Source organism: Gadus morhua, chromosome 7 (genome assembly GCF_902167405.1).
Source record: "Gadus morhua chromosome 7, gadMor3.0, whole genome shotgun sequence".
Lineage (NCBI taxonomy): Eukaryota > Metazoa > Chordata > Actinopteri > Gadiformes > Gadidae > Gadus > Gadus morhua.
In genome coordinates this window covers 747,859-775,253 of record NC_044054.1, presented here as the reverse complement: position 1 = coordinate 775,253, position 27,395 = coordinate 747,859, and the positions used below count along the sequence as shown (strand labels likewise).

Genomic DNA, 27,395 nt, shown 5'->3' with positions numbered 1-27,395 from the left:
GGTGGCGCTCTCGAATAATGTCTGTAGAGTGTGGTGTGGGGAGGGGGGTCTTGACCTTGGTAACCGTTTTGTATTTATTTAGAATGAGATCGTATTTACTGAACGGTTGCTAAGTTATACTTTATGTCCAATAGGGGGCGCTCTCGAATAATGTTTGTAGAGTGTGGTGTGGGGAGGGTGGCCTTGACCTTGGTGACCATTTTGTATTTGTTTAGAATGATATTGTTACGTATTTTAAAATCAAGATTGCAGTACCCAAAAAAGTCCGCTGGGGCTAGAGCTATCCGAGGGTGGTCTCGGAATTCCCACGCCCCGCTGTTTGCCCGAGCTAGGTCCAAAAAAACGTTTTTGAAAAGTGGTAAGTTGCCCTTAACCTAACCCTAACCCATTAACAAACGACTCAAAATGGCCTAAAACGTGCTCCTAGACACTTTCTGTGTGAACTTTTTTGCCTCCGCACTTGGTCAGATTTTCACAAAATTGTACATGGGGGGGGGGGGGGGGGGTCAACGGCAGCTATATGAAGGAAGTTAGCTAGAACTCCAAAACTTCGCACACCTGTCTAAGTAGCCTAGAGCACCTTCCACACCAAATATCGTTAATACCCCTTTTTCCCTCGCCGAGTGGCACAAATTTTTCCCTTGCCGAGTGGCACAAATTTGAACATTTCAAATTCAATTTTCTATACCAAACCAAGCCACCAGGTGGCCAGAACTTGGCACAGACGTAGCCCTGATCCATAGCTACCACCCCATAGGGTTCATGTTCCCACGCCCCTCTCCCTGTTCCCATGGCAACGCTTTTAGGTGTTTTCCAATGTTAAAAAAAGTTGCCACTAGGGGCGCCAAATTCCCTCCCTTCTGCTTCATAGTTACCGTACCAAAATGAACCAACGAAGACGGAGGACTACTCTAAGGTAAGTTTTTTGCTTTATTCAAAACGAAACAACGTTAAAATACATGGTACTATGCTGTGTATGAGGTGCAGGTTATTTTGTAATTGTTTCAGCATTTCCTGGGGTTGTGCGGTGTATGGAACACAGGAATTTGCCAATTTCAAAAATATCGCCCACAATAGGGACTAGGGCATGTAGAGGGGCCCCAGGGCTACCACGGGCACTATTCAGAATTCCCACGCTCCGCTGTTCCTTTAAATCGCTTCACTTCAAATTTTTAAAATCAAGATTGCAGTACCCAAAAAAGTCCGCTGGGGCTAGAGCTATCCGAGAGTGGTCTCGGAATTCCCACGCCCCGCTGTTTGCCCGAGCTAGGTCCAAAAAAACGTTTTTGAAAAGTGGTAAGTTGCCCTTAACCTAACCCTAACCCATTAGCAAACGACTCAAAATGGCCTAAAACGTGCTCCTAGACACTTTCTGTGTGAACTTTTTTGACTCCACACGTGCTCAAATTTTCACAAGATTTTACATGGGGGGGGGGGGGGGGGGTGTCAATGGCAGCTATATGAAGGAAGTTGGCTAGAACTCCAAAACTTTGAATTAAAACTTAAAAGATAGAACGCTTCACGAATTTGCGTGTCATCCTTGCGCAGGGGCCATGCTAATCTTCTCTGTATCGTTCCAATTTTAGTAGATGTGATACCGAAGTAACACAAATACTGCCTAATCCTCAGTTAGCTATGTACCTCTGCTCAGACACCAAACGCTATCTGCTGGTGGAGCTACAACAGACGATTCATACGTTGGGCGATTTGCGGTTGCTGAGAAACAGAAAGCTTCGATGGACCGATAGCGCAAAAGATAACGTGGCTGAGGAACGTTCTTCTCTTTATTTATCCGACAGAAAAGAGGAAAAAACCCACCTCACTCGTCGCGTCGATAAAGAACTTCTTTTTTTTTACGACCCAGCAATCAGCGAACGACAACAGAGACACCCAAAGCGTCGGATCGAATCCCCGTGAAATCAACGCTTTTGACCGGCCGTTCTCGTCGTAAATGAAGACGAGAACCCTTTGTTATGTTATAATTATTATTACATTACAATATGCAAAATATGACAGACCAAAAGCCCTTATTGTGAATTTTATTTTCTTGTCTTGTTACTTATAGACCTGAATTGCATCCTTGTCCAATAGGTGGCGCTCTCGAATAATGTCTGTAGAGTGTGGTGTGGGGAGGGGGGTCTTGACCTTGGTAACCGTTTTGTATTTATTTAGAATGAGATCGTATTTACTGAACGGTTGCTAAGTTATACTTTATGTCCAATAGGGGGCGCTCTCGAATAATGTTTGTAGAGTGTGGTGTGGGGAGGGTGGCCTTGACCTTGGTGACCATTTTGTATTTGTTTAGAATGATATTGTTACGTATTTTAAAATCAAGATTGCAGTACCCAAAAAAGTCCGCTGGGGCTAGAGCTATCCGAGGGTGGTCTCGGAATTCCCACGCCCCGCTGTTTGCCCGAGCTAGGTCCAAAAAAACGTTTTTGAAAAGTGGTAAGTTGCCCTTAACCTAACCCTAACCCATTAACAAACGACTCAAAATGGCCTAAAACGTGCTCCTAGACACTTTCTGTGTGAACTTTTTTGCCTCCGCACTTGGTCAGATTTTCACAAAATTGTACATGGGGGGGGGGGGGGGGGGGGGTCAACGGCAGCTATATGAAGGAAGTTAGCTAGAACTCCAAAACTTCGCACACCTGTCTAAGTAGCCTAGAGCACCTTCCACACCAAATATCGTTAATACCCCTTTTTCCCTCGCCGAGTGGCACAAATTTTTCCCTTGCCGAGTGGCACAAATTTGAACATTTCAAATTCAATTTTCTATACCAAACCAAGCCACCAGGTGGCCAGAACTTGGCACAGACGTAGCCCTGATCCATAGCTACCACCCCATAGGGTTCATGTTCCCACGCCCCTCTCCCTGTTCCCATGGCAACGCTTTTAGGTGTTTTCCAATGTTAAAAAAAGTTGCCACTAGGGGCGCCAAATTCCCTCCCTTCTGCTTCATAGTTACCGTACCAAAATGAACCAACGAAGACGGAGGACTACTCTAAGGTAAGTTTTTTGCTTTATTCAAAACGAAACAACGTTAAAATACATGGTACTATGCTGTGTATGAGGTGCAGGTTATTTTGTAATTGTTTCAGCATTTCCTGGGGTTGTGCGGTGTATGGAACACAGGAATTTGCCAATTTCAAAAATATCGCCCACAATAGGGACTAGGGCATGTAGAGGGGCCCCAGGGCTACCACGGGCACTATTCAGAATTCCCACGCTCCGCTGTTCCTTTAAATCGCTTCACTTCAAATTTTTAAAATCAAGATTGCAGTACCCAAAAAAGTCCGCTGGGGCTAGAGCTATCCGAGAGTGGTCTCGGAATTCCCACGCCCCGCTGTTTGCCCGAGCTAGGTCCAAAAAAACGTTTTTGAAAAGTGGTAAGTTGCCCTTAACCTAACCCTAACCCATTAGCAAACGACTCAAAATGGCCTAAAACGTGCTCCTAGACACTTTCTGTGTGAACTTTTTTGACTCCACACGTGCTCAAATTTTCACAAGATTTTACATGGGGGGGGGGGGGGGGTGTCAATGGCAGCTATATGAAGGAAGTTGGCTAGAACTCCAAAACTTTGAATTAAAACTTAAAAGATAGAACGCTTCACGAATTTGCGTGTCATCCTTGCGCAGGGGCCATGCTAATCTTCTCTGTATCGTTCCAATTTTAGTAGATGTGATACCGAAGTAACACAATACTGCCTAATCCTCAGTTAGCTATGTACCTCTGCTCAGACACCAAACGCTATCTGCTGGTGGAGCTACAACAGACGATTCATACGTTGGGCGATTTGCGGTTGCTGAGAAACAGAAAGCTTCGATGGACCGATAGCGCAAAAGATAACGTGGCTGAGGAACGTTCTTCTCTTTATTTATCCGACAGAAAAGAGGAAAAAACCCACCTCACTCGTCGCGTCGATAAAGAACTTCTTTTTTTTTACGACCCAGCAATCAGCGAACGACAACAGAGACACCCAAAGCGTCGGATCGAATCCCCGTGAAATCAACGCTTTTGACCGGCCGTTCTCGTCGTAAATGAAGACGAGAACCCTTTGTTATGTTATAATTATTATTACATTACAATATGCAAAATATGACAGACCAAAAGCCCTTATTGTGAATTTTATTTTCTTGTCTTGTTACTTATAGACCTGAATTGCATCCTTGTCCAATAGGTGGCGCTCTCGAATAATGTCTGTAGAGTGTGGTGTGGGGAGGGGGGTCTTGACCTTGGTAACCGTTTTGTATTTATTTAGAATGAGATCGTATTTACTTAACGGTTGCTAAGTTATACTTTATGTCCAATAGGGGGCGCTCTCGAATAATGTTTGTAGAGTGTGGTGTGGGGAGGGTGGCCTTGACCTTGGTGACCATTTTGTATTTGTTTAGAATGATATTGTTACGTATTTTAAAATCAAGATTGCAGTACCCAAAAAAGTCCGCTGGGGCTAGAGCTATCCGAGGGTGGTCTCGGAATTCCCACGCCCCGCTGTTTGCCCGAGCTAGGTCCAAAAAAACGTTTTTGAAAAGTGGTAAGTTGCCCTTAACCTAACCCTAACCCATTAACAAACGACTCAAAATGGCCTAAAACGTGCTCCTAGACACTTTCTGTGTGAACTTTTTTGACTCCGCACTTGGTCAGATTTTCACAAAATTGTACATGGGGGGGGGGGGGGGTCAACGGCAGCTATATGAAGGAAGTTAGCTAGAACTCCAAAACTTCGCACACCTGTCTAAGGAGCCTAGAGCACCTTCCACACCAAATATCGTTAATACCCCTTTTTCCCTCGCCGAGTGGCACAAATTTTTCCCTTGCCGAGTGGCACAAATTTGAACATTTCAAATTCAATTTTCTATACCAAACCAAGCCACCAGGTGGCCAGAACTTGGCACAGACGTAGCCCTGATCCATAGCTACCACCCCATAGGGTTCATGTTCCCACGCCCCTCTCCCTGTTCCCATGGCAACGCTTTTAGGTGTTTTCCAATGTTAAAAAAAGTTGCCACTAGGGGCGCCAAATTCCCTCCCTTCTGCTTCATAGTTACCGTACCAAAATGAACCAACGAAGACGGAGGACTACTCTAAGGTAAGTTTTTTGCTTTATTCAAAACGAAACAATGTTAAAATACATGGTACTATGCTGTGTATGAGGTGCAGGTTATTTTGTAATTGTTTCAGCATTTCCTGGGGTTGTGCGGTGTATGGAACACAGGAATTTGCCAATTTCAAAAATATCGCCCACAATAGGGACTAGGGCATGTAGAGGGGCCCCAGAGCTACCACGGGCACTATTCAGAATTCCCACGCTCCGCTGTTCCTTTAAATCGCTTCACTTCAAATTTTTAAAATCAAGATTGCAGTACCCAAAAAACTCCGCTGGGGCTAGAGCTATCCGAGAGTGGTCTCGGAATTCCCACGCCCCGCTGTTTGCCCGAGCTAGGTCCAAAAAAACGTTTTTGAAAAGTGGTAAGTTGCCCTTAACCTAACCCTAACCCATTAGCAAACGACTCAAAATGGCCTAAAACGTGCTCCTAGACACTTTCTGTGTGAACTTTTTTGACTCCACACGTGCTCAAATTTTCACAAGATTTTACATGGGGGGGGGGGGGGGGGTGTCAATGGCAGCTATATGAAGGAAGTTGGCTAGAACTCCAAAACTTTGAATTAAAACTTAAAAGATAGAACGCTTCACGAATTTGCGTGTCATCCTTGCGCTATCTGCCCAGCGATGCTCTCTGTTTCTCAGCCAATCGGCAGCCACAAATCTTCCCCTTAACTTTTCCCCAACTTTCGCCCGCCCAATCAGCAACAGCGCATCGACTTAAGGGACCTCAGCTAAAGGGGCGCCCCGCCCAATCAGCAACACGCATCAGCATGAACTTAAGGAAAACCTTCCACGTGTGTCAGCCATTATCTCTGCAGTCGGTGATAAGGTAGGATGTGGCGATTAGCCTTGAAAACGAGAGCTGGTAAACCGTGAAAAATGCGTTAAAATGTTAGAGGACGACTCGGTTATATGCTATAGACCCTATTGTGTATGTGGTATAAATGCTGGGACGAATTTCGAATTATAAATATGTTAAAATTAATGTTGAAATTACGGAGAGTCGCGATTGCCATTGAAACGGATTGCGCGGGAGTTAGCCTTGAAAACGAGTACTGGTAAATCGTGAAAAATGCGTTAAAATGTTAGAGGAAGACTCGGTTATATGCTATAGACCCTAGTGTGTATGTGGTATAAATGCTGGGACGAATTTCGAATTATAAATATGTTAAAATTAATGTTGAAATTACGGTGAGTCGCGATTCCCATTGAAACTGGTGGCGCGGCGATTAGCATTCCAACCTTTCAAACCTTCTGTTATCTTTCCTGTAAGCATCCATGAACATAAAAGTCACTTTAAGGTAGTAAACTGTAATGCACGTTTAATGCAATGCTCGTTTAATGCTGTGTCGTGTCATTTGTTGTCATTGTAGATGTCTTTTGCAAATTTGAGGATTACCGCGTCGCATCAGTTGGTCCTGCGGGCCTCTGATGCGGCGGCGGCCTTCACCGCCGCCATGGGGCCACGCGGGACCCAGGCTCCCGCCAGGGCCAAGAAGCCGGGGGAGGTGGAGAAGGAGGCCCGTGCCCGCGTCGTCTCCGAGGGTGGTGACCCTGGGAACCCCATGCTGGTGCTGGGCTGCCACAGCATCCAGCTGGGGAAGTACCAGGGTCAGACCTTCCGATGGCTCCTGGAGAACGACGCGGGCTACGCCTGTCACCTGGTCGACAGTCACCAGCGGGAGCGGGAGGACTAGTGCCTCGGACAGCCCGCTCATGGCCAACAAGGACAGCCTCGCCCGCTACTCCTGCGCCCACCCCGCTTTTGCGGAGCACCTCAAGTTCCGCCGGGCGCAGGAGGAGGCCCGGGCTCGCGCCACTCTGCCCGGGCGGGGGGGCGAGGCGCTTGTTGGCTTCGGGCTGTTCAAGGAGGACACCCTGAAGGACCTGTACGAATCCAAGGACAAGGACCGTCAGGAGTAAGTCATATTGTGGTGAAGGGCAGTGGAGACGGTGCTGTGACATGTTTATATTTTTTTGATTTTCGATCATTGTCTTGCAGATACGTCAAGTGGCTACGACGGAAGACACCGCAGCCTGGGAGCTCCATGGACGCCGCCATTCAGTACTTCTTGGGCCGAGACAAGGAGCGGTCGGCGGAGGCGGCTGCTACACCCCCTCCGCCCGCCAGCAGCAGCACCAGCAGCGGCCCCAGCACCACCACCAGCCAGGCCGCTGCTTCAACCGTGCTGCCGCCCCGCAAGCCGACCGCTCCCAATTTCTCGGCCCTTGTGCGCGGGCGTCCGATGGGCCCCAGGGAGCTGCAGGCCCAGATCAGGAGACTGATGAGCCCACCAGCACGGCCTGCAGCTCCAGGTCGGTAGCTCTTTCTTTCTGTTACACACAACAGAGGTTGAGTGTATACGATTTACTGACCGTTGCCCCCCCCCCCCATAGCGGTGTCTTCCGTCAGAGACCAGCGCCCCTCGGTTCCGCCGCCCCCCACCACAGAGGTGACGGACGAGGAGCTGGTCCGGATGGTCACTGATGTAGAAATGGGTAACTGGCACCACACCGGACGTGTCGCACTGTAACATTGGCCTTGGATATCTATTCTTGAGTCAGTATGTTTGTATTAACTGTAACTTTTTAATTTGCTGGTCGCTAAAGCTGATGCCTGAAGGATAAAGGTAGGTTTATCAGGTGATGTAGCCGTCTTTGTAGGTGGTAGACGCGCCGTCCTCTCTCACGTGGTGGTAATGTGGATTTGATTAAACTCCCAGTCTAGCAAACCTCGCCTTGTAACTAACAGTCGCCTTGTAGCACTAAACCATTTTATCTAATCAACAGCATGCTGCACGTCATGAATGCTCAGACTCACTTAGTCTCGCTTGCCCGTGTGTTGCCCCGTCACTCTCATTGTGCTGATGCCATTTGGTTGTGCGTGACCGTGTCTGAAGCTGGCGTACAGGTCCTTCAGGCCCTCCCGCTCCCGCTGGTGACGCCTCCGACTCCACCTCCCCCGGCACCGTCCTCCACCCCACCACCACCACCACCACCACCACCACCACCACCACCACCACCACCACCACCACCACAAGTTGCGGCTGCTCCACCGACGGTCGGGCTTCCTGCTCGGGCTCCGGCGCAGACCAGGGTGGAGCCTCGTGGCGTCTCCGTGGAGGAGACGCCGTGCGGGGAGGCCACCCTGGCGCCGGAGCCGAAGAAGAAGAGGAGGAAGACGACGACGACGGGCGACGTGGAGCAGCCGGCAACGCCCGCTCCTGCTCGGGCTGAGGTACAGACACACGCCCGTCGTACTCACAGACACACGACTCGGTGGAGACGACCGTCAGACTGCGTACGCAGCAGCGACTCGCCCTCCTCACGGTGTGTTTGTCTGTGTTGTCTTCATCCTCCTCACAGACCCGGTTGCCTGAGGGCTGGCGGACAGCCCTCACCGGGGCAGAGCAGGAGTGGATCGGCCGGGCGCTGTTCCAGCAGACCAGCGGGGGGTCCCTCAAGCTAACCACGGACCTCAAGCTGTGGTGGGACCCCCCCCAGCCCCGGCTGAACTATACTCAGCCACCCGCCTCGGCGGCTGCCTTCTTCGCGTGTCGGTTGTTCCTCTGGGCGCCCCTGCACATGTGGGGTCCCCGGCCGACATGCTGCCAGAAACATCTCACCAAGTGTGGGATGTACAAGACCATCCGGAAGGTCTTGGACATCGACGGCTGGTACTTGATGGCCACCGAGTACCTGGAGTGCCGTCGGTGTCGGAGGAAGGTAGCCGCCTGGTCGCAGGAGGTCGTGAGGCAGCTGGGAGAGGGGCATCGCGCCCTCTTCCCGGCGATCCTCACCTACAAGTAAGCAGCTGTCTGAAAACTGTCGGTGTGTCTGCGTGTGGCTCTTCTGTAACACGTGCGCTCCCCTGTAGGCTTGCCTGCGACCGGCGGGTCATCATCCAGCTGCGTGAGCGTACTCGGGGGAACAGCGCCACGCAGCTGCAAAAAAAACTCTGTGAGGCACACACAGAGGCCTGGATGCGGCGGTCCATACACTACCTCAGCGTCATGGAGCCCTTCACGTCGACGGGTGTCGTGCGCCAGTGCACCCCACCGCCGAAACCATCGCCAGACGTGCCGCAGTACGGCTGGCTGTTGGTGGTGTACTGCCACGACATCCTGTCTCGCCTGGAGGACGTGAAGGCCCGGGTCACCTCAGTCTTCGGATCCATCTTGAAGATGGATTCGACCAAGAAGGTGAATGTGGTGTCGGAGCACGAGCGTTACTCTCTTGCGACGTGCGTGCAGCCCTATTGACTTGCGACGTGCGTGCAGCCTTATTGACGTGTGTGTGTGTGTGTGTGTGTGTGTGTGTGTGTGTGTGTGTGTGTGTGTGTGTGTGTGTGTCTGTGTCTGTGTCTGTGTCTGTGTCTGTGTCTGTGTCTGTGTCTGTCGCCTCGCCTTCAAACAGGTGACCCGGAAGCTCGCCGGTGCCGCCGCCCATACCGCAGCCTGGGCGACCAACGTGGGCAACGAGCACGGGCAGGTGCTAATGTCCGTGCTCACGGCCACCGAGGGGGGTGGCCTGTTGCCCATGGCCGCGGGGTTAATGCGGCGGTACCGGGACGCTGGGGTAGCGCAGCCTCGCGTCCTCTACGTCGACCGGGACTGCTGTTCGTCCCACGGGGGGTCCAAGGCAGCTGCTGCGTTCCAGGAGTGGGACAAGCTGGTGGTCCGGTTGGACATTTGGCACCTGATGCGACGCTACGCGTCAGGTGTCACAACCGAGAGCCACCAGCTCTACAAGCCCTTCCTGCAGCAGCTGTCCGCCAGTATCTTCCTGTGGGACCCAGAGGACACAGCCCGGTTGCTCAACGCCAAGAGGAGGACGCTAGAGGCGCAGGGGATGACCTTCTCGTCCGAAGCCGGAGTGTGGAGGCACGTCAGCCGCAGGGAGATGGCTCTCCATTGCCGTCGCCGCACGCGTGGAGCTGCGGCGACCGAGCGGCTGATTGATGACCTCCTGCAAACCTTCGGCGGTGCCAACGGGCGAGACACCATGGGGATTCCCCTGCTGGACCGAGACCGCATCCAGGCAATCCGTGCGGAGCAGCGACGGCACCTCGAGTGCATCCAGGACCCGCCGGGCGTGGAGCTGTACACGGAGACAGGCAGGCTGACCAAGGGGGGGATCAGCCTGCCGACGTACCGTTGTGCGCGCGGCTCCACGTCCCTGGAGTCGTTCCATCTCCACCTCAACCGCTTCATTCCAGGTAAACCACGGGTTTCACCGTCGTGTCTATCTTTCACTGCCGCCGCCCTCGTTGTCGTTCACGTTGTGCGTGCTGACTAAACCGCTAAACGCGTCTGTGTTCCTCCTCAGGAGAAAGTGCCAACCCTTGGCACTTCCAGGCTTTTCTCCTGGAGGGGTTGGTGAGATGGAACGAGGACAGGGCGGCGTCCGCGGCACAGGAGGGTCGTCCGCTGCTCCGCACCTACAGTGGCCCCCTGCAGCACTCCCTTGACCAGCTCAGCCAACGGGTGCTTGGCTCGAGTTTGGTCAGGGACTACACCAAGCCCAGGGAGTACACGGGTAAGAACGTTTGAGCCGGCGTCACCACGCTTACACGTGTCCGCGCAGAACGATGTTTGTACCAGATTGAGTGACGATGCCGTTGTGCTTCAGGGGAACTCATCGGCATCGAGTACCTGTACTCCCAGACGGGCAGAGTGCTGCAGGACGTCAGCTTGGACCCTGACGTTCCGGACGCGGGTCCACCGCCTACCGAGGAGGACGACGAGCTCGCCGAAGGCCGGCATGAGTTGGAGGACCTCACACTCCACGTGCCTGGCGAGTTCACCGCTCCTCGGACGGACCCGCGGTCAGGGCAACCAGCTGACGCACCCGCGCCCGAGCCATCCCGTCCGACCGATCCCCCCGAGCCCGCGCCCCGCTCCCCCGGCCGGTCCTCACCAGAGCCTCAGCAGACCGCTGAGGTGAGTGCGACAGCGGTGCGACTCACTGGCTCGATCAAACGCAGCGCTCTGTGGCGTCCGTCTGACTTGTTGTTTTCTGTATCCGCTTGTGTTCGCAGGACTACCGAGGACCAGACGACCAGCCGGGGTACCTGGCCGTGGTCCGCTTGGCCACGGCCTTAGTGGGGCTGCGCCACGAACAGGCCCTGTCCGAGGGGAGGGTAGACGAGCTCATCGGGCTCTACGAGGCCCTGTCCCCGTTCGACAGGGCCCGAGTAGTTTACCCTCCCCGCTACACGGACGGGGCAGCTCGGGGGGGTCGATTCATGGCAGCGAAGCCAGGCCGCACCAGTATCCCTGGTGTGGAGAGCCTGCGACGGTGAGGAGGCTAAGCTTCGGTCGTACATTTCCCCGACGTACACGCAAGCCGCTTTACGTAACGTCTGTCGTTGTTTTTGTCCCTCGTCCGCAGCTGCCTGGTCGGACAGACCTCTGGACCCGCCAGCAGTCCCAGCACAAGCCGGCTGGTAGAAGCAGTGTGCGTCCAGCTCTGCAACCTGTACCCTACGGGCACCCGTGTGCAAGGCGGCGCCCGGGGTACACGGTGGGACAGCGCACTGCTTCGTTACCGCCACATCCGGGAGCTTGTGCTGGGACACCAGAGGTTGATGGCTCGGGCGCCCGTTCAGCTCTTTGAGCTGAACGCTAGGACCCTCTCGCTGTGGTGCGTTGGATGCTTTGGGCAGTGACACGCTTGAACCACACGCTCTCGATGGTGTAACTGTAACTAAAAACACTATGTCGCCACCCGCTCTCAGGTTTACCCGGACGCAGCGAGAGAAGGAGAGGGCTGTGCTGACTCCAGGCGTTGCAGCAGACGGAGGACGACCACCGGCGGCGGCCGCGGCGACAGCGCCGGGCCCGGCCTCAGCAGCGGCGGTGGATCGTCCGGCGGCAGCAGCAACGGCGACGTCGGCGGTGCCTCAAGGCCGGGCGACGACAGCGGCAGCGAGGGGGGCGGTAGCCCCGGCAGCGGCACCGGCTGTGGCAGCACCGGTGCCCGCTCTGCAGGCGCCAGTGGTGCACAGACGGCTACTGGCGCCACGACCGCCCGCCCCCTCGGCTGCTTACCCGGCCTTCCTGCCGACGGCTGCTGCCGCAGCTGCAACTGGACCTTTAAGAGCAGCACAGCCTCTCCTTGTGGACCTCTCACTGCCCCGGCAGTGTGTGTGGGTGCTCCCCGTCCCCCCCCCCCTCCTGACGCTCCCTCGGACATTGCCGGCTCCACACGTCCTCCCTCCGCCGCTGGCCGCCGCACAGCACGCCGGCCCTGAGCTGCCTGTACCCCTGCCCGCCGCACAGCACGCCGGCCCTGAGCTGCCTGTCGCCCTCAAAACAGTTGAAGCGAGGAGGCTGAGCGCCAAGCGACGGGCTGAGGCACCTCCAGGCACGACCCTCTCTCACCGGGCCGGCGTGCCACAGGTGCATAAGTGCAGTAAATGCGGCCAGCCGAGGCGGAGGGAGACCGGACACTCCCGCTACGGCGGAGAAGTCTTCTGTTCTGTCGCGGCGGGTCAGAGTGTGGAGGACTGGCTGAGGGGGAAGAAGGAGCGGGACCAGGGTAGAGCCCAGCGCTGATGCGCACTCTTGCCGGGGATGGTGTTGTATATAGTTCTTTTGTATATAGTTTTTTTTATGTTGTGTATATAGTTATTTTGCAGTGTTACTGTCTATAGTTATTTTGCAGTGTTAGTGTATATAGTTGTTTAGTGTGTGTATAGTTCTGTTTTGTTCGTTAATTACTAAGTTCATACACACACTGCCATATTTATTCATATAGCATATAACATAGCATATAACATAGCATATAACTTTGCGGAGGATGGTTCACGACTCATTAATTCCTGATAATGGACACACCATATACATATATATATACTGTATATGAATGAATAATAAAATAAGTTCTCTTTCGACGGTACATGCTTGTCCCTTGTTTGTTTTTCTTCTTTAGCAAAAAAGTCCACAAGAATAATAATTAATGGTTTATTTCAATAAACTCATAACACTGACAGCAAATGGATTATAAAAAGATATCATTGAAAGCAATAAGTTGACAATAACAAATGGCATTATTTTAATATAAAAATCACAAGAATAAATGGTTTGTTTAATTCAATGAAAGCAAGTAATATAAGCGTTGGTTTGACGGGGGTTCGATCCGACGCTTTGGGCTTCTCCGTCGTCGTCCTCGTCCTCGTCGCTGATTGGTGGGTCGTCAAAAAAAACTTTCTTTATCGGCCGCGAGGGGGCGGGCTTTTTCGTCTTTTTCTGCAGGATCAACACAGGAATGCGGGGTGTCAAAACAGAGAGGAATGCGGGGTGTCCTTTGCGCAGGGGCCATGCTAATCTTCTCTGTATCGTTCCAATTTTAGTAGATGTGATACCGAAGTAACACAATAACCGCCTAATCCTCAGTTACCTATGTACCTCTGCTCAGACACCAAACGCTATCTGCTGGTGGAGCTACAACAGACGATTCATACGTTGGGCGATTTGCGGTTGCTGAGAAACAGAAAGCTTCGATGGACCGATAGCGCAAAAGATAACGTGGCTGAGGAACGTTCTTCTCTTTATTTATCCGACAGAAAAGAGGAAAAAACCCACCTCACTCGTCGCGTCGATAAAGAACTTCTTTTTTTTTACGACCCAGCAATCAGCGAACGACAACAGAGACACCCAAAGCGTCGGATCGAATCCCCGTGAAATCAACGCTTTTGACCGGCCGTTCTCGTCGTAAATGAAGACGAGAACCCTTTGTTATGTTATAATTATTATTACATTACAATATGCAAAATATGACAGACCAAAAGCCCTTATTGTGAATTTTATTTTCTTGTCTTGTTACTTATAGACCTGAATTGCATCCTTGTCCAATAGGTGGCGCTCTCGAATAATGTCTGTAGAGTGTGGTGTGGGGAGGGGGGTCTTGACCTTGGTAACCGTTTTGTATTGATTTAGAATGGGATCGTATTTACTTAACGGTTGCTAAGTTATACTTTATGTCCAATAGGGGGCGCTCTCGAATAATGTTTGTAGAGTGTGGTGTGGGGAGGGTGGCCTTGACCTTGGTGACCATTTTGTATTTGTTTAGAATGATATTGTTACGTATTTTAAAATCAAGATTGCAGTACCCAAAAAAGTCCACTGGGGCTAGAGCTATCCGAGGGTGGTCTCGGAATTCCCACGCCCCGCTGTTTGCCCGAGCTAGGTCCAAAAAACGTTTTTGAAAAGTGGTAAGTTGCCCTTAACCTAACCCTAACCCATTAACAAACGACTCAAAATGGCCTAAAACGTGCTCCTAGACACTTTCTGTGTGAACTTTTTTGACTCCGCACTTGGTCAGATTTTCACAAAATTGTACATGGGGGGGGGGGGGGGGGGGGGGTCAACGGCAGCTATATGAAGGAAGTTAGCTAGAACTCCAAAACTTCGCACACCTGTCTAAGGAGCCTAGAGCACCTTCCACACCAAATATCGTTAATACCCCTTTTTCCCTCGCCGAGTGGCACAAATTTTTCCCTTGCCGAGTGGCACAAATTTGAACATTTCAAATTCAATTTTCTATACCAAACCAAGCCACCAGGTGGCCAGAACTTGGCACAGACGTAGCCCTGATCCATAGCTACCACCCCATAGGGTTCATGTTCCCACGCCCCTCTCCCTGTTCCCATGGCAACGCTTTTAGGTGTTTTCCAATGTTAAAAAAAGTTGCCACTTGGGGCGCCAAATTCCCTCCCTTCTGCTTCATAGTTACCGTACCAAAATGAACCAACGAAGACGGAGGACTACTCTAAGGTAAGTTTTTTGCTTTATTCAAAACGAAACAATGTTAAAATACATGGTACTATGCTGTGTATGAGGTGCAGGTTATTTTGTAATTGTTTCAGCATTTCCTGGGGTTGTGCGGTGTATGGAACACAGGAATTTGCCAATTTCAAAAATATCGCCCACAATAGGGACTAGGGCGTGTAGAGGGGCCCCAGGGCTACCACGGGCACTATTCAGAATTCCCACGCTCCGCTGTTCCTTTAAATCGCTTCACTTCAAATTTTTAAAATCAAGATTGCAGTACCCAAAAAAGTCCGCTGGGGCTAGAGCTATCCGAGAGTGGTCTCGGAATTCCCACGCCCCGCTGTTTGCCCGAGCTAGGTCCAAAAAAACGTTTTTGAAAAGTGGTAAGTTGCCCTTAACCTAACCCTAACCCATTAGCAAACGACTCAAAATGGCCTAAAACGTGCTCCTAGACACTTTCTGTGTGAACTTTTTTGACTCCACACGTGCTCAAATTTTCACAAGATTTTACATGGGGGGGGGGGGTCAATGGCAGCTATATGAAGGAAGTTGGCTAGAACTCCAAAACTTTGAATTAAAACTTAAAAGATAGAACGCTTCACGAATTTGCGTGTCATCCTTGCGCAGGGGCCATGCTAATCTTCTCTGTATCGTTCCAATTTTAGTAGATGTGATACCGAAGTAACACAATAACCGCCTAATCCTCAGTTACCTATGTACCTCTGCTCAGACACCAAACGCTATCTGCTGGTGGAGCTACAACAGACGATTCATACGTTGGGCGATTTGCGGTTGCTGAGAAACAGAAAGCTTCGATGGACCGATAGCGCAAAAGATAACGTGGCTGAGGAACGTTCTTCTCTTTATTTATCCGACAGAAAAGAGGAAAAAACCCACCTCACTCGTCGCGTCGATAAAGAACTTCTTTTTTTTTACGACCCAGCAATCAGCGAACGACAACAGAGACACCCAAAGCGTCGGATCGAATCCCCGTGAAATCAACGCTTTTGACCGGCCGTTCTCGTCGTAAATGAAGACGAGAACCCTTTGTTATGTTATAATTATTATTACATTACAATATGCAAAATATGACAGACCAAAAGCCCTTATTGTGAATTTTATTTTCTTGTCTTGTTACTTATAGACCTGAATTGCATCCTTGTCCAATAGGTGGCGCTCTCGAATAATGTCTGTAGAGTGTGGTGTGGGGAGGGGGGTCTTGACCTTGGTAACCGTTTTGTATTGATTTAGAATGGGATCGTATTTACTTAACGGTTGCTAAGTTATACTTTATGTCCAATAGGGGGCGCTCTCGAATAATGTTTGTAGAGTGTGGTGTGGGGAGGGTGGCCTTGACCTTGGTGACCATTTTGTATTTGTTTAGAATGATATTGTTACGTATTTTAAAATCAAGATTGCAGTACCCAAAAAAGTCCACTGGGGCTAGAGCTATCCGAGGGTGGTCTCGGAATTCCCACGCCCCGCTGTTTGCCCGAGCTAGGTCCAAAAAAACGTTTTTGAAAAGTGGTAAGTTGCCCTTAACCTAACCCTAACCCATTAACAAACGACTCAAAATGGCCTAAAACGTGCTCCTAGACACTTTCTGTGTGAACTTTTTTGACTCCGCACTTGGTCAGATTTTCACAAAATTGTACATGGGGGGGGGGGGGGGGGGGGGGTCAACGGCAGCTATATGAAGGAAGTTAGCTAGAACTCCAAAACTTCGCACACCTGTCTAAGGAGCCTAGAGCACCTTCCACACCAAATATCGTTAATACCCCTTTTTCCCTCGCCGAGTGGCACAAATTTTTCCCTTGCCGAGTGGCACAAATTTGAACATTTCAAATTCAATTTTCTATACCAAACCAAGCCACCAGGTGGCCAGAACTTGGCACAGACGTAGCCCTGATCCATAGCTACCACCCCATAGGGTTCATGTTCCCACGCCCCTCTCCCTGTTCCCATGGCAACGCTTTTAGGTGTTTTCCAATGTTAAAAAAAGTTGCCACTTGGGGCGCCAAATTCCCTCCCTTCTGCTTCATAGTTACCGTACCAAAATGAACCAACGAAGACGGAGGACTACTCTAAGGTAAGTTTTTTGCTTTATTCAAAACGAAACAATGTTAAAATACATGGTACTATGCTGTGTATGAGGTGCAGGTTATTTTGTAATTGTTTCAGCATTTCCTGGGGTTGTGCGGTGTATGGAACACAGGAATTTGCCAATTTCAAAAATATCGCCCACAATAGGGACTAGGGCGTGTAGAGGGGCCCCAGGGCTACCACGGGCACTATTCAGAATTCCCACGCTCCGCTGTTCCTTTAAATCGCTTCACTTCAAATTTTTAAAATCAAGATTGCAGTACCCAAAAAAGTCCGCTGGGGCTAGAGCTATCCGAGAGTGGTCTCGGAATTCCCACGCCCCGCTGTTTGCCCGAGCTAGGTCCAAAAAAACGTTTTTGAAAAGTGGTAAGTTGCCCTTAACCTAACCCTAACCCATTAGCAAACGACTCAAAATGGCCTAAAACGTGCTCCTAGACACTTTCTGTGTGAACTTTTTTGACTCCACACGTGCTCAAATTTTCACAAGATTTTACATGGGGGGGGGGGGTCAATGGCAGCTATATGAAGGAAGTTGGCTAGAACTCCAAAACTTTGAATTAAAACTTAAAAGATAGAACGCTTCACGAATTTGCGTGTCATCCTTGCGCCACCGGAATGTCGTTGTGCTCTACACTTGTGTTTCACTTGTTTCACTTGCTCCCCCGCCCTCCCCCGCCCTGGCGGAAAAACCACTCCTGTCTGATTGGTCTGTTTCATTTACTGGGCCAAAACCACGCATGGTTTGATTGGACTGTTTCATTTACGTCATGAGCCGTGATTGGCTGCCGGCGGGGAGCGCAAGTTATCATAAGCTCCTCCAGCCGAAAAAATGTCATTACTTTGACAGTTTTCAACCGTCACTAGTTTTCGTTCACTACCATCACGTAAGTAAATGACTAGAATCGTGGAAACTGCATTAAAACGTGAATAGACGACTCTGTTATATGTGGTATAAAGGCTGGGACTAATTCCGAATTATAAATATTGTTGAAAGTACGGTGCTTCGCGCTTCCCATTCAAACGAATGGCGCGGCGAATGCTTCTGGTAAATCGTGAAAAATGCATAAAAATGCGAACAGACGACTCGGTTATATTCTATAGACCATAGTGTGTATGTGGTATAAAGGCTGGGACGAATTTCGAATTATAAATGAGTAAAACGAATTGTTGAAAGTACGGAGCTTCCCGCTTCCCATTCAAACGCATTGCGCGACGGTTAGCCTTCTCAACGAGTGCTGCTGGTAAATCGTGAAAAATGCATAAAAATGCGAACAGACGACTCGGTTATATTCTATAGACCATAGTGTGTATGTGGTATAAAGGCTGGGACGAATTTCGAATTATAAATGAGTAAAACGAATTGTTGAAAGTACGGAGCTTCCCGCTTCCCATTCAAACGCATTGCGCGACGGTTAGCCTTCTCAACGAGTGCTGCTGGTAAATCGTGAAAAATGCATAAAAATGCGAACAGACGACTCGGTTATATGCTATAGAGTCCATAGTGTGTATGTGGTATAAAGGCTGGGACGAATTTCGAATTATAAATAAGTAAAACGGATTGTTGAAAGTAGGCCTACGGAGCTCGCGCTTCCCATTCAAACGCATTGCGAGTGCTGCTGGTAAATCGTGAAAAATGCATTAGTGTAATTGTGATATAAAGGCTGGTCTAAATGTGAAATTATTAATGTGTGATTTCGGTGTTTGAAACGCAACCGCGATTTGCATAGGAGAGGTGTTAATAGTGGGGGGGAGAGCAACAGGTTAAAGGCTAAACCTAATGGTCTCTTGACATTAACGTTGACAGTATTAGCTAGGGATGTGTCGGTCGCGACTGATTCGTTACAACGAACGAATCCCGAACGTGAACGACAAGAACTGGTTCCCCAAAACAAGAAGAACTGGTTCTTTGATTCTTTTTTTTTAACATAAACCAAACATATGGTCACGTAAATAAAATATACAAACGAACAGAGCTCCGTCTCCCCGCGACTTCCATTGATTGAGTCTACAACTTTCTCAAAGATTCAGCCAATGAGAGGTAGCAATGGTGTTGGAATGGCACCTGGGTAAACCAAGGCCAGGACGGTACCATCGAATATGCGCGCTTTCTCTGTCTGACTATCTTGGGTCATACCATTCGACTCATATATCCCCCTACATTTTTTCGAAAATAGACTTGACCTCCATCTGTTTATTGGATAAACGCATTTCCCAATCCCAGGAGTCTTTGCTCCATTCTACGTCAATTTAAGAACAAACAAAGAAATTAAACTGCAGTTCGTATTTTTTATTTATGACCATGCAAGTTCTGTAATGCCTGAACAATGAAGAATTAAATGTAAAGTAAAATAAAATTATAAATGTAAAACCATGAATGAAATTTAGAGAGTAAGCAAGTGGTATAAATATTGGTGGGACGTTCGACATACTAAGTAGCAGGCATCTCGGCGGACTGCGGTCTTGACGGTCCTATCCAGACTTACGACCAATTTAAAAAAAAAAAAGGTTTTTTTATTTTTTATTTTTTTTAAGATAATAAGGTCATCTGACGTAACGAACGAATCAAAACGAACGAATCAAATAAACGAATCGTTATAGTGAACTGAACTGAAAGAACTAGTTCCCGGAAAAGAATCATTTTGCCCATCCCTAGTATTAGCATAACACCCCTAATGGTTATAGGCCTCTTTTTGTATATTGGGTAAAAAAAAACCTCTAATTTGCCAAAATTGAGTGATAGGTTATACAATTAAGAATAAACAACGGTGGGCCTCTTCATGACTAATTTATATATATTTTTAATTCAATAATGTAATTGTTATTATTTATTTATTTTAATAAACCTTAATTCTTGGCGCCCCCCCCCCCCCCCCCCCCCCCAGGTACTTGCACTCCGCTAAGCACTATGCGTACTATGCGTATAGGGAGCGGCGGGCCTGCCTAATGGGCTGATCTCCTGACATTAACATTGTTATCAACATTGTTATCTTAACACCCAATTAGTACATTGTAATACACTTCACTGACTTGTTTTGTTTCTTCTTGTCTTTCAGAAAATGTCTTTTGCTCCCCTTTTCCGGTTCGAACCCTCTTCCTCCGAGCTCACCCTTCGCCCCTCTGATGCCGCTGACGCAGTGGCAAGCAAACGCCAGGCCTCTACCACTGGGTTTCAGGTGAAGAGGGGTGATGTGGTTCGAGCCGAGGCGAGGGCCAGAGCCCTGCAGAAGGGTGGCATGTCGGGCGAGTTTGTGCTGGCGGAGAGCGAGGTGCAGTTTGGCCTGTACCGCGGCCAAACTTTCCAGTGGCTGCTGGGAAATGCGGTGGGGTACGCCGTCACCATCTTGGTGTCCCACCAGATGGAGAGAGAGGGAGGAGACACCAGCAAGTCGCCCCTCATGGAGAACAAGGACGCCCTCGCCTCCTACGCCGGGCTGTTCCCACCCATGGTGACGGCCGTCGCCAGGCGTAGGTTGTGCGAGGGCTCCGCGTCTTCCAGGGGGCTGGACGACGCGCTGGTGGGGTTCGGGGTGCATTCACACCGGACCTACAAGTCCCTGTATGGCGCGCGGGACCAAGAGAGTCGAACGTAAGTAGTGTGTGTGTGTGTTGATTTTATGTGTGTGTGTGTGTGTGTGTGTGTGTGTGCTGATTTTGTGTGTTTTTTCTTTGCTCTACTACAGCTATGTGGCTTGGGTCAGGACGCAGAAGGTGGGAGCTACTGCGTCAAGGATGGGAACCCTGAAGCAGTATGTGCTGGCCCGGGACGCTGAGCCCACAGCAGCACCGGAGCCAGGACATGTCCTCCCACGGCCAGGTAACTGCACCGTCTACAAAACAGCCTGTGAGGTGCTTTTAACAACACACCAGTGCTTCATCAGTTCATGTTGTCGTCTCGTTGTCGTTCTTTGCAGGCGTCTCCTACTCTGACCCGACCGACGCCGAACTGCTCGCCGCTGCCAACGAGGTCGACCCTCCCAGTGAGTATACGTTTAGATGTGAATACACTTGTACCGCACGTGTAACGCACCGCCCTAACGCTGATATGGGTTGTCAGGCACGTCCAGGGACGCCCCGCTGGAAGGACCAGGTCCAGGACCAGGACCGATGGCCACGAGGCCTGCCTCCGGCAAAGAGGTTTGTATAATGTGTGTGTGTGTGTGTGTGTGTGTGTGTGTATATGATGTGTGTGTGTATGTGTGCCTGTCTGCTGAACATTCACACCCGCTCACTGTGTGTGTCTGCTGCGTGTGTGTTTCAGCTGCTTCCCCTCAGCTGGAGGAAGACGCTGCCTGAGGAGCAGCAGGAGTGGGTGGGCCGGGCGCTGTTCCGCAGGGACCCCAGCAGCGGGAAGGCCGTCCTCACCACACCGCCCCGACTGTGGTGGTACCCGCCAGGCGCCCGGCTGCTCTACACGCAGCCCCCCGCCACTGCCCACGCCTTCTTCCAGCGCCCCTTCTTCCTCTGGCTTCCGTATCGGATGTGGGCGTACCACCTCAAGTGCCCCGCCGATGGGCGCAAGCTGATGGGCGCTGGCCTATACAAGACCGTGCGGAGGGTCTTGGACAGGAGTGGGTGGTACTATATGGCCACAGAGTGCCTTCAGTGCCCCTCCTGCGGCAAGAAGGTGGCGGGCTGGTCCCAGGACATCCTGGAGCAGCTGGACGTTGCTCACCGCGAGCAATTCCCGGCCGTTCTTACCTACAAGTATGTCACTTTTAGTCATTCAGCGTTTACCCAGCGTTCTGTCGCTCGTGGTTAACTACGGTTAACTGTCTGTGTTCTCTGTTTCCAGGTTGTCCTGCGACAGAGCGGTGATAGCCATGCTCAAGGAGCGCACCTTGGGCAACGGCGTCTCTCGCCTCCGTGCCTCCCTGGTGGAGCAGCACTCCAGGGACTGGATGCAGCGCTCCATCTCCTACCTCTCTGTGCTCCGCAAGCTGAGGGGACCCGGAGCGGCCCGGAAGGACGACGTGTCCCTGCCGACCTTCGTCAAGGTACCCGGGCTCACCTGGTTTGGTCGGGTGTATGTGCTGGAGGCCATGACCAGGCTGGACGAGACCAAGGCCAGGGTGACGTCGATCTTCGGCGACATCCTAAAGATGGACTCCACCAAGAAGGTGAGGTTTCTCTCTCCGTGTGCCGTCGCCTCGTATGACGTCTGTGTGCCGTCCGTCCGTCCGTCTAAACGTGTGTTTGTGTCTTGCAGATCGCCAAAAAGCTTGCGGGCGCCGCCGCCGGGTCTGCCGCCTGGATGACCAACGTTGGCAACGAGTACGGGCAGGTGCTCGTGTCCGTTCTCACCTCGGCCGAGGGGGAGGGACTTACCAACATGGCGGTCGGCCTCATGCGGCGGTACCGCGAAGCCGGGAAGGCCCCTCCGAGGGTCCTGTATGTGGACCGGGACTGCTGTGCCGCCGTGGGCAATTCTGCCACCCACGGCATGTACCACGAGTGGCAAGAGCTGGTGGTGCGGCTGGACGTGTGGCACCTCATGCGGCGCTTCGCAAGGGGCGTCACCACCGACAGCCACCAGCTCTACGGCCTCTTCATGGCCAGGCTGTCCTTCGCCATCTTTGAGTGGGACGGCGAGGACGTGCGGCGCCTGAAGGAGGCCAAGCAGTCCTCGGAGGGGAGGGACGCCCAGGTCACGCTGTCCGCCAAGGAGCTGGCTCGCCACTGTCGCCGCCGTACGAGGGGTGTGGCGGAGACGGAGCGGCTCATCCAGGAGGTGCTGGACGCCTTCTGGCATGTGACGGACACCATGGGCGTCGCTTTGATTGACCGCGCCCGCATGGAGGACATCTGGGGCACGCAGCGCCGCCACCTCGACTGCGTCCAGGACCCAGAGGGGGTGGAGCTGTACACCAAGACGGGAGAGATCACCAAGGGTGGTGTGAGGCTCCCCGTCTTCCGGTGCGCTCGCGGCTCCACCTCCCTCGAGTCCTTCCACCTGCACCAGTGCCGCTTCGTTCCGGGTAAATCTATTTCCACCGCGTTCACAAAGTTCTGCTTGTTTGTTTTCCTTTTTCACTAACTCTTCTCCCCCTCGTGTTTTATGTACAGGTACCACCTCGAGTGACGTCCACTATCAGGTGTACCTGCTGGAGGGCCTGGCTCGGTGGAACGAGGACCGCGGCAGGGCGGCAGTCGAGGGAGGACCGCGAGCGGCGCTGCGGTGCTACAGCGCCCGGCTGCAGCACAGCTTCAACGAGCTGGCCTCTGAGGTCAACGGGGTCCAGCCGGTCGACGACTTCACCCAGCCCAGAGAGTACACAGGTACATGGAGATTAGCGACAGAGAGTGTTTGCTGCGGCTGTTCTTGTGGCATCTGCTAATGTGTGTGTGTGTTTGTGTGTGTGTGTGTGTGTGTGTGTGTCTCTCTCTGCAGGGGAACTCTTAGGGGTGGAGTACTTGTACTCCCAGTCGGGCGCTGTGCTGCAGCCGGATCCCGAACCTCTGGATGGGGCAGAGGAGGAGGAAGAGGCCGCCGCCGATGACGGCTTCGAGGAGGAGGAGCACCCGGAGGAGGAGCCAGAGGAGATCCGTCTCCTGGCACACCACAGCGCCCTGCTCCAGGAGCCCTGCGGTGTGCTCCAGGTCGATGCCACCTTGGGATCGCCCCTTTCCGAGGTGGAGGAGGAGATGGAGGAGGAGGAGGAGGAGGAAGTGAGTGGCAGTCGCCTGTCCACATTTCATATCGGCCGCGGTGTTTGCGTGCGGCGTCTCATCGTGTGCCGTGTCTGTGCGTTTTTTTCAGGACGTCGTCGGGCCGGACGGTCAGCCCGGGTACCACCACGCGGTGGCCCTGGCCCACGGCCTCGTGGAGCTGCGTCACCACGCCTTCGTCACCGCCCGTCAGACCAGAGGCATCATCGCTCTCTGGGAGAGGCTGACGGAGTGGGACAAGGCGCCGGTGACCTTCACCCCCCGCCACCAGGACCGGCTGGCTAAAGGGCGGTTCAAGACCAGCAACCGCCACGCCCACATCCCGGGAGTGGACAGTGTGAAGCGGTAAGCAGTGCATTAACAATTTCCTTCAATCTTTTTTTTTTTAACAGCCCCCTATAATCAGTAACTAACACGCTCTCTCTCTCTCTCTACAGTGTCGTCGTGGGTAAGGGTGCGGGAGCGGCACAGTACCCAAGCCTCAGCAGGGTCGTCAAGGCCATCATGTTGGAGCTGTGCCGCGTCCACAGCGGCGACGCCAAGACCATCGCCGGGGCACGCCTCAACCGCTGGGGTGCCGTCATGAGGGATTACAAATTGATCCAGGACAACGTGGTCAACTGTCCTGCCCTCATGGCGAGCACCCGCATCATGCTGTTTGACGTGAACCAGCGGACCCTGTCCATGTGGTAAGTCCATATACTTTGGCTCGCAGAACTGAGTGTGTGTGTGTGTGTGTGTGTGTGTGTGTGTGTTTGTCGTCGTGATTGATATCTTTGTCGTCATAATTAACACATTGTTTCTATTTCTTGAAAGGCAAAACACCAGGGAAAAAAATAAGATGAGGGACACCCTCTCCCTCGCAGTCCCGGGGCCCAGCGCTCCCCAGACTGCAGCGGAGCCCCTGTCGGCCCCACGGACTCTGCTGCAGCAGCCCCAGCAGCCAGACCAGCCCCTCCAGCACCACCTGCCCGCGGATGCCTCTGGTCTGGCGGCAACGATCAGAGGGCCGCTGGCCCCGGAGCTCTACGACCTCGTGGTGAAGCAGCAGAGTGCCGCCGCCGCCACCCCCCCGGACCTCAGCCCGCTCTCAGCCGCGGCCACCGCTCCAGCCATTGCCGCTCCGGCCGTCGCCATTGCTGGAGCCATGCCCCGCTCCACTGTCTGGAGGCACAGGGTCCAGGAGGAGAAGGAGCGTCGTGCCCGGGAGCTAGGGGTCTACCTCAAGCCCCCTAAAAAGGTCTCGGGCTTTACCTGCAGCCGCTGTGGCCAGCACAAGACCAGGGAGAACGGCCACAGCCGCTACAAGCGGGAGACCTTTTGCGCCCGGGCCGACGGGGGAACGGTGGAGCAGTGGCGCAGTGATCGGCTGGCCAGAGACCGCGAGGCCCCCCCCCCCGCCGCCACCCTGACATTCTCTCTCTCCCCCCCCCCCCCCCCCCCCCACAGCAGTGTGGAGCTGGCTGTGTAGAGGGACCACCAGCCATTCATTGTAAATGATGTATATATATATATATAAACAGCCTACCGTTACCGAAAGACTCTGTGTCGTTTGTGTGGAAGAAAGAACGATTTTTGCTCAAATCACATCACAAAAAGAAAACACACCTTAAAAGCTGGTTGAAAAAAAGCCATTCTTTGTTAAACAATGTATAAATTAACAACACATAAAAGAGGGTTGCTAAAAGTCATTCTTTTTTCCAGATCATGCATGCGCATCCATTAATTTCTGCTACCTTTTTGGCTGTCCGAGTATTTTCCTTAAATCATGTCTTTAACTGCCACACACATACACACACACACACACACACACAACACTTCAAACAGCATGATGGACACACACACATCACACACATCTATCATGACAGTAGCAGTGGGAATTAGAAGTGAAGCGCAGAGAGCCCCCCCCCCCCGACACCCTGAGTTCATTTCACACCCCCAACTTGGACTCTTTTGTCTATCAGGATGACTGATCAAGCTAAGACAAAAGATCAGACAGGGCAGCTGGCCTCGGGAAAGTCTCCCGTGTGCAGGTGAAGGTGAAGGTCCACCCCTTTCTCGTACAAGGTTCAAATAGGGCTGCAGGAGATGCCTCTAAACCACACTACGATGGAAGCCACTAACAGCAACCTCGGAGCGCAGCCTGAGCCAGAGGCCGTGGAACCAGAAGGTGTGTATCTAACTTGCTAAATTGTTGTGTGTGTGTGTGTGTGTGTGTGTGTGTGTGTGTGTGTGTGTGTGTGTGTGTGTGTGTGTGTGCGCACATCCATCCATTTAATTTGACCTAGACTAAAAGTGTTCTATATTGCCTTGTGTTCAGAGTCCGACAGCGCTGCTGCTGCTGCTCCTCCTCCTCCATCAAAGAGGAAAGGAAGCACAGGTGGACGCCAAGCAGGGTTACCATTTGCCGCCACAAATCGCAACTGAGGCAGGACACCAGGGTGTTAAATGAGCAAAAGGGGAAGCCCCAATGCCAGCCGGGGGACCCCTGCCCCACGTGCGCCCAACCTAGGACCCTGGACACGGGGCACGCGCTGTACAAGAGCAGTGCGTACTGCGAGTCAGAGGCGGGCCCTGGGGGCCTCACCGCTCGTGAGTGGCTAATCAGCCAACAGGCCCCGGAGGACGCCGGGAAGGTGCCCAGGACCACCCTCTGGAACATCGCCCGCAGGAAGGAGGTCGGCGACTCCTCTTCCCCTCGACGAAAAACGCACAAGCTGCGGATCTGCCAGCGGTGCCTCCAGCCGGCGCAGAAAGATTTTGGCCACAGCCGGTTCGACGGGGAGAACTTCTGCTCCCTCTACGCCGGCAAAGGCGTAGACCTGTGGCTGGCCGAGAAGAGGGACCGCAAGAGGCGAAAGCCAAAGAGGTGAATTGATTGTTTCTGAATGCGTTTCGAAGTAAACTGCTTGCATTTACCTAAAGAACTAAAATTCGATGTTGAAATCCGTTCACCAGGAAGCAGAGGAAGCAGCGGGAGGAGAGGAGGGCGAAGGGCCCGGTGTCAGCCCCTGGAGAGGAACACAGCCCCGGCAGAGTGTGAGGCTGCTCCTCCCCGGGAACCCCCCTCCTGTGTTGTGCATGTTTTTAATTTAATAAATCTATTTGAATTACACACGCTTGTCCCTTCTTTTTACTTTAAGCAACAAGTCCACAACAACAATGATAACAAACGTTTTTAGTTTAATAATAAAAAAGCAATACATTAGAAACAGTGTAAAAGCGTCTCGAAATAAAGCCATTCTTTAAGAAACAATCACATTGAAAATAAAGCCTTTAATAAACACATTGAAAATAAAGCCATTCTTTAAGAAACAATCACATTGAAAATAAAGCCTTTAATAAACACATTGGAAATAAAGCCATTCTTTAATAAACAAGCAATATATTGAAAATAAAGCCGCTCTTTGATAAACAATCAATACATTGAAAATAACGCCATTCTTTAATAAGCAATCACATTGAAAATAAAGCCTTCTTTGATAAACAATTGTGGCAACCCGGCGGCGGCGGCCCCAAACCCCTGAAGCCGAGGGGGAGGCGGTGGATGGCGTATACCGCCGATATCCACCAGCCGGAGCCCAAGAGGCCTCACCGACGGGAGTGACCTCCCCCTCCAGGGACGAGACCGGCCCGGCCGGAGAGACAATTCCCCTGGACGCCACCGTGGCTCACGGAGTCACACGTATGATTTCTGATTTTCCCCTTTATTTAATGAATAAACGCCCTACCGGGCTTT

General features: G+C 51.8%; 3 protein-coding genes, 3 non-coding genes and 1 pseudogene across 6 annotated transcripts; 3 read left to right on the top strand and 4 right to left on the bottom strand.

Annotated features, from left to right (window-relative positions):
* Positions 1-1,503: 1,503 nt before the first annotated feature.
* Positions 1,504-1,609, bottom strand: LOC115548015 (U6 spliceosomal RNA). The gene has a single exon (XR_003977462.1). It is a non-coding gene; the product is annotated as a U6 spliceosomal RNA (small nuclear RNA).
* Positions 1,610-3,594: 1,985 nt separating this feature from the next.
* On the bottom strand, positions 3,595-3,700 carry LOC115548101 (U6 spliceosomal RNA). Its single transcript, XR_003977530.1, has one exon. It is a non-coding gene; the product is annotated as a U6 spliceosomal RNA (small nuclear RNA).
* Positions 3,701-7,119: 3,419 nt separating this feature from the next.
* Positions 7,120-8,072, top strand: LOC115546601 (disintegrin and metalloproteinase domain-containing protein 15-like). The gene is made up of 2 exons (XM_030360210.1): positions 7,120-7,427; positions 7,509-8,072. The coding sequence occupies exons 1-2, from the start codon at positions 7,160-7,162 to the stop codon at positions 7,643-7,645; spliced, it is 405 nt and encodes a 134-aa protein (XP_030216070.1). The 5' UTR covers positions 7,120-7,159; the 3' UTR covers positions 7,646-8,072.
* A 90-nt stretch (positions 8,073-8,162) lies between these two features.
* Positions 8,163-12,824, top strand: LOC115546598 (uncharacterized). Its single transcript, XM_030360206.1, has 8 exons — positions 8,163-8,917; positions 8,989-9,313; positions 9,528-10,329; positions 10,440-10,649; positions 10,743-11,053; positions 11,152-11,411; positions 11,505-11,756; positions 11,851-12,824. The coding sequence occupies exons 1-8, from the start codon at positions 8,697-8,699 to the stop codon at positions 12,668-12,670; spliced, it is 3,201 nt and encodes a 1,066-aa protein (XP_030216066.1). The 5' UTR covers positions 8,163-8,696; the 3' UTR covers positions 12,671-12,824.
* Positions 12,825-13,394: 570 nt separating this feature from the next.
* LOC115548031 (uncharacterized) lies at positions 13,395-13,490 on the bottom strand (annotated as a pseudogene).
* Positions 13,491-15,469: 1,979 nt separating this feature from the next.
* Positions 15,470-15,575, bottom strand: LOC115548100 (U6 spliceosomal RNA). The gene has a single exon (XR_003977529.1). It is a non-coding gene; the product is annotated as a U6 spliceosomal RNA (small nuclear RNA).
* A 4,642-nt stretch (positions 15,576-20,217) lies between these two features.
* On the top strand, positions 20,218-26,723 carry LOC115546589 (uncharacterized). Its single transcript, XM_030360195.1, has 15 exons — positions 20,218-20,576; positions 20,671-20,804; positions 20,902-20,967; positions 21,045-21,124; positions 21,249-21,694; positions 21,783-22,107; positions 22,197-22,965; positions 23,054-23,266; positions 23,379-23,656; positions 23,748-24,001; positions 24,094-24,345; positions 24,473-25,043; positions 25,724-25,826; positions 25,979-26,525; positions 26,615-26,723. The coding sequence occupies exons 1-15, from the start codon at positions 20,224-20,226 to the stop codon at positions 26,697-26,699; spliced, it is 4,476 nt and encodes a 1,491-aa protein (XP_030216055.1). The 5' UTR covers positions 20,218-20,223; the 3' UTR covers positions 26,700-26,723.
* The last annotated feature ends 672 nt before the right edge of the window (positions 26,724-27,395 follow it).